The sequence below is a fragment of the Alligator sinensis genome, unplaced genomic scaffold (genome assembly GCF_000455745.1).
Source record: "Alligator sinensis unplaced genomic scaffold, ASM45574v1 scaffold1165_1, whole genome shotgun sequence".
NCBI lineage: Eukaryota > Metazoa > Chordata > Crocodylia > Alligatoridae > Alligator > Alligator sinensis.
Window position 1 is genome coordinate 193299 of NW_005842477.1, and position 6662 is coordinate 199960.

The 6662-nt window shown below is 39.5% G+C and overlaps 1 protein-coding gene across 1 annotated transcript in view; it reads left to right on the forward strand.

The window, feature by feature from the left end:
- Positions 1-1413, forward strand: part of RIT1 (Ras like without CAAX 1) — a 6881-nt gene extending 5468 nt beyond the window's left edge. Inside the window, exon 4 of the mRNA XM_006030920.3 lies at positions 873-1413. Within this exon, the coding sequence (XP_006030982.1) occupies positions 873-1103 (231 nt within the window). The 3' untranslated portion in view covers positions 1104-1413. The remainder of the gene's footprint in view (positions 1-872) is intronic.
- The last annotated feature ends 5249 nt before the right edge of the window (positions 1414-6662 follow it).

A 6662-nucleotide genomic window follows, 5' to 3' on the forward strand; every position in this document is an offset into this window, starting at 1 on the left:
TTAAGTTTTCCCTTTCACTTAGTCCTGAAAGAGCAAATCTTTACTGCAGGTGAAACAGCAAGTGAACACAATCTGCAAATAGTAAAGATAGTGGGCACAGTTATGAGTGATTGAGAATAATACAGGAGAATGTAGAGACCAGTCTTAAGTAGAAAATAAATGAGAATACACTCCAAAGAACATCCCCTAGTCCATCTAGGAAAAAGCAGTCTAAAGTGTGGATTCATTTGTGGGGTAGGCAGGGGCATGGAAAAATCTGGAAACAGCAATCCAAAAACAGATCAAAAGATGATGGTGCAAAAGAAATCATGCTGCAAAAGAAATCGGATGATTTTCTGATGTGATAGGCCAACAAAATGGCTGTAATTGGATACCCAGTCCAAGGAATTGTTCTGGCACAGGGAGTCAATAGTTGCTTCGCATGGCTTCAAAAAGAATTGAATGGAGTTTAAGGAAAAGCAACAAAAATGATCACTGATTTTTTTGTTTGTTTGTTTATTCTTTAGAAGTTGACACGAACGATTTTGCTTGCAGTTTAGTATTATGAAAACCTTTTCTATTCATTACAAAGCGAGACGTGCACATGCAGATAAGGACCAAACTCTCTACCTCAAGAAGATTGACATTGTATATGTATATGGACATAGACTAAAATACGAATGTTCAGAGAATTAGGTGAATAGGAGAAATAGTGGATTTCAGGAAGATATTTCAGAGATGCATGGAAAGAGGGTAGGAAGTCTCCAAAAGTAGGAAGTTGCATGAAAAAATCCATAGGGTTAAAAGTGAGGGCTGTAGATAGAAGCGGTCGAAAAGAATAAACAAGCAAACTTTTTTTTTTCCTTTGTTGACTAATATGTATTTTGTTGAAGGTGTCCAAAGAAGAAGGTTCAGCTTTAGCACGAGAATTCACCTGCCCTTTTTTTGAAACTTCAGCTGCATTCCGCTATTATATTGATGATGTATTTCATGCCCTTGTGCGAGAAATCCGTAGGAAAGAGAAGGAAGCAGTCATGGCAATGGAAAAAAAAACCAAACCGAAAAGCAGCATATGGAAAAGACTGACTTCGCCATTTCGAAAGAAGAAAGATTTGGTGACCTGAAGGCGGGAAAAAACTGTCAAACTGTCAACTGCAACATGTTAACCAAAGCAGTCCAGTGACTACACTTTTGAGCATCATGCTTGTACTCCTTTTCTGACCGTGTTTTAATAGGAAACTTAATGTTGAGGGGGGGGTGCCTTTTACCTTTTTGTTGGTTTAGAACAACTTTCCCCCTATTTTGGAATTTTTAACCTGTGACAATGGTAGTTTTACTTTTCCTTCCTGTCACCCTGACTTAGATCCAGAAAATGTCACTGCCAACTTGGTTGCAAATGCTGATAAATATAAAATACAATGTCCCTGCACTTTTGAACATATGTTTTGGCATCTGTGTATACTGGAAACAGAATCATGTAGAGAGTGTTTGACTTGGACTTAGGCTCTAACTTAGTTTTTTATGTTGGTTTGCACAACTGAGTTTGTTGCTTTCTAGAACAGTAATGCAATACACAAAGCTTACTGAAATCAGTATTAAAAGTAAAGTTTACAGAGTGTAGCTGACTCATAGAATTGGGCTTGCGGGCAAGAGGAGTTTGTGCTGGAATTGTCTTGTTCTGATTACATGCATGTTTCCAGTATGCATAAGTAGTAGTGAGCTCCTTGCGCATGCTTACCTAAAGTAAGTGTCAAATTTAATGCAGCACGCAGTGTCGTTTAGATTTTAAACAGGTCAGGAAGAACACAGTTGATGTGCCAGACTTAGCAACATTGCGGAAGTAGTAACATTTTCTTACTGCACGTAACATTTATTGTATTGTCGTAGAGTATTTTGTGTAAGGGAACAGAATTGCAGGTCCTCTGAGGATCTAGAACTCTGAATTTCTTGACTTGCGTGTTTAAAGTCTTATCTGTGATACTGCACTGGCTCATATTTTTACATTAGGTTTTACATTGGTTTCTTAAGGAAGTTGGTGCTATTGTTAGACTAAAGTCTCAAATGTTGTCCTGTCAGATTTTTTTTTTTTTAATGCTTTGGGACTGCATTGCATGGTCCCTTGAATTATAGAGAGCAGTGATAAGGTCCAGCAGGGTCCCACAGGTCCTGACCCTGGTGATACCTTTCCAGCACATTGTACAGCAGTTGGGAAGATGCAAGGGAAGGAAAGGATTAATTGGGCTTAGTGACAGTCCCTAAGGAGGATGATTGTATGTGTGTACCTACATACCCACACAAGCCAGTGGGTATATAATTCTGCACAGTAAACATTTACATTGGTTAGGAACTTGGGTCTTGTTAAGCATGCTTGTCCTGTCACAAATCACATATGACTTCTGGAGGGCTGCTTTTATGTCAAAATTCTGATTTTTATTTTTAACTTTAAGAGTTCATCCAAATACAGAAGTTGCGCTTGACATGTTTTTTACTTCCATTGAGGCAACTCAGAAATGGCCAAAATAAATGTTTTACAATTCAGTTATATGTTACGAATAAGCAAGTGTGACATAAGTCAAAACAGTTTCACAGGAATATAAGTGCCTAAAAACTGGTGTTTAAAAAGAAAAAAGTGTTTCTTTATCCAAAAATATGCAGTGTTGTTACCACTGCTTTAATGATTAGCCATGTCAATTGCGTTGATCTCACAGGGTTGGAATCAGATATGTAGCCTTAGCTTGATGTGTGTTGTGATTTGCATTCAGATTTGGAAAGCAAAGGTGTTAAGGTTCACTTACAAAGGATTTACTGAGAGCAGCAGCCAGTATGGCAAAGTACCAAGCCCCCAGGCCTTTCTTTGGTAACTTGTTTCTCTCTTTCTACACATTTTCCTAGGGTGCCATGGGAAATAATAAGCTTAAGTTTATTTTTTATGTAGGAAATTGCAGAAACTAATAATGTCTTTTTCATGATTAATTTATGTTTTAAATGTGCACCTGGATTACTTGGCTGGGATGGTTCAGTCAGGGATGATCCTGCCCTGAGCATGGGGCTGGACTAGATGACCTCACGAAGTCCCTTCCCACCCAACTTTCCTAAGATCCTCTACTTAGAAAATTGTATTAATTTCTGGTTTCTTCTTCCTTGTGAAGTTCCACTGCGAATCCACCTGTGGTGTGCTATGCTACTGGAAAACATACAAATTAGTTAAATGAAAAATTATCCAGAATACTTTTTTTTTTAATTAACTTCATGAACAGTGTTGGATAACTTTACAGTAGCTACTAATTTACAATTAGGGCTATAATTGTTAATTCAGTAAATACTGTCTGTATCTTTTGGATAAAAACCAAGGTAAGCCACACTATGGAAAATATCAGAGAAAAAAACACATAATGGCTCTAAAATCAATGGCTAGTTTTAAATGGAAGATGATACAAAACTTTTTTCTTGCTTTGCACGGACAGTGATTTGTATTGAAATAGTAACTGGTTTGTAGCATGTTTAAAACTTGCAGGATTTAAGGACACAGGCATCATAAGCAGAGTTAGAACTATGCAGGTTGATCCTCATTCTGGTTTTCTGATAATCAGTGGAATACATGTGCCTTGACTGAACCCTTTAATAGGACTCAGTGTTTATGATGCCCCATGTGAGCCTGTTGCTTATGGAGTTATTAAATCAGAACAGCAGCCAGCACTTTGTACATCATGTTATTCAACATGGTTTTATATTTGTCATGCAAATTTGTACACAAATTGATTATTTCATTTGACACAATACAGATTTTTAATATAAATATTTGTGTCTGATGTTTTAATTTCAGATGTCTAATGCTGGGTAGAAAAAGCCTTGCCGGTGGAGGTTTGGTTAAAACAAAATGGCTAATGGAGCATTCATACCTCTTTTTTGGGGGCGGGGTGGGGGAGGGGGGATTTTAATTGGCTTACTAGGTGGGATCTCAGAAGGAGAACTTTGAAATTAAATTTCTAATTAAAATATACAAGACTCAATACTACCATAATAGCCAAATAAATCGTGTGAGTAAAGTAATTGTTTAATATAATTACACTTGTATACACTCTATAAAAAATTGCATTGCTACTTATCACATTTGAGAGTAGAGAAGCTACATGTCCACCGAGCTAAATGTCTTGAAACTTTGGTCTAGATATTAGTATAATATTGTATATTAGTGTACAAGTGAACATAATCCTTTGGCATTTCCCACTTTGTTGGTTCTTCTGTGTTCTAGTTCTCACTTTCCATGTGGCACAGGACACATACATGCACTAATTTAGCAATTGTCTTCTGAGAAGAAATAAAAAAACAGAAGAGTACACTTACAAGCAATTAAGCTATTTTGTGCTGACTCTCTTACCCTCCCTCCATCCTTTAAACAAATGTTTGAGAGAGGTTCTGCAATGTGGGTAGTAAGTTACTTTGGTTTAATTAGAGAATCTTGGGCCCTAGACTGAGAAATCCCCAGCTAGCCCAAATTATAATAGTCCATTGTGAGGCTCTGGAGATCTCTATCCATTAATAATACCCAGGCCACACAGCTATTTTTAGTGCTCCCATTCCTGTAGAGTAATTTGACCTAAGTCCATGCATTTAATTAAACCCAGAAATGAATAGGCAGCTGACAGAGCTATTGAAAAACTGGTGCTGTTTTTTCTCATCAGTTGCTGCTACCTAACCTCAGGGAAAAGCAAGTATTGCATTGCTTCTGTTTCTGTTAATGCTGTTAAGTGTTGGCCTGCATAAAATACAGTGACTTAATCTACCCTAGAACTCATAAATCTATAAATTACTGCAATGAGGAAAAAAGAAAAAAGAATGGATAAATCCTAAACAGGACCCGGTTGACAAAGATGTGGACATTTGCCTGGAAATTCAGAATCAATTTGGGAAGTAATGCAAATTGGTAAATGAGCCAGAAAGCACCATTAGTGACATAGGCAGAAATCGCAACCATCTTCCTCTGAGCACTTTTATGTCATCCTGTTACTCGGATCTTCTTTCCATAGTTCTGAAAACCTTCCTTTCTTCAAATTCCCACTTTTGGCTAGACATTGGAAAGACAGCAACATGTATGCCTGACAAAAATAGATGTAGAGATTTTTATTGCGTACTGGTTATATTTTTTTCTGAATAGTCTCATAATCTCCCCATAAAGTCATGTAGTTGTTGGACAGTGTTTGGAGAAAATCGGTATTGAGTGATTCATTTCTTTTTATCTGAGGCAGGGGCCACAGCATGAGGTTTGGGGTAGGTGGAGATGGTCGGTATCAAATGTTGCTGAAAGACCTGGGGTGACCTGTCTCTCTCACAAGAGAGTTTCAGCTGTTCTTATAGGCAGGTGGAAAAGGACATAGGCATCCACAGTGTTGCTATTCTGGGTCTCAGCAGCATTCCTTGACGTGTCAGAGGTCTTTGAACCAGTTTCTTGAGAGAAGGCTAAAATGTGTCTTGTTTAAAGGTGCTTAATACCTTGCAATCCTGAGAAAAAGCAGTGGTAAATTTTGTAAAATAAAACAAAGGTCTCCCCTCTTGCAGACCATTAGGCAAAGATCCTTCTCATAGGCCTTTTCATGATAATTCTTGCACAGAAGTATTAAGTATTAAGCAGTAGTGCATATTGAGTTGCTGTTTACGGTCCGTAGCTAGTTGGATCATTTAAATTCGCCTAGATAGGATTCTGTTCTAATAAATTTCCCCCCTTATTTTCCTCCATGCATTCCCCTCTCCCCCCCACCAGCTGTATGTTGGATCTCAAATTCAGCTACTTAATAACTACTTTTTTTTTTCTCTTTCTTTTAAATACTGTTCAGATCTAGCTGCCTGTGGTCTTTCTAAAAGTGTTTCCTGGTCAGTGTGTATTCAGTTACACTAATTTTTGGTCTCCTAGCTTTTCCCAGGTTATGGAGTCTGAGATGGTCCGTGTGGTGGGCCAGTAGGGGGCGCTCTTGCGTTGAGCCGCCCACCTCCCTGCACCCGACCACCTTCCAGGCTCCGAGTGCCTGGCCAACCCCTTCCCTGGAGCACACCCGCTAGCCTGGGGTTCCCGCTGCCACCATCCAAGGCTCTGGACTCACTTCTAGCTCTGCGCACCTTGGAAAACACAGGCCTGATCGTCCAATGGGTACTAGACCCAATACAAGCACTTGGGGCACTTCCCCAAGTCAGGGGCTGATTAGGAAGCCTCCCTTAGTCCACAGACCTAAGGGGCCTCCTTGGCATAATTTAGACCCACCCCTCAATAAGTTTCCACACCGGTCACAAAGGAGAACTTTATTGATTACAGGGGGTAGGGCGGAAACAGGGTAAAAGGTAGAGCAATATCATAGAAATCTTACAGGAATATCAAAGGAATCCCATAGAGCAAACCAGGGTGGCTGAGGTAGCCGTTTGAACACGCATCTGAGTTACTGAAGCTAAATATCTAATCAGATCTCTAGTAGCTTACTCACTCACATCGTCCAGAGGTGGTTGTTGTTTCCTCTGGATGCAGGGCACTCGGAGCATGCGGTGATGAGGAGAGAGCCAGGTTCAGATTCACCTGGATGACCGCATGGATAATGGCTGCCTTCTTCCTGGACCGGGCCCTTAAATAACCTCTCTGACCTCAGCAGCCCGGTCCAATCGAAGCTGCCAATACTGGCTAACAACACACCAAACCACAA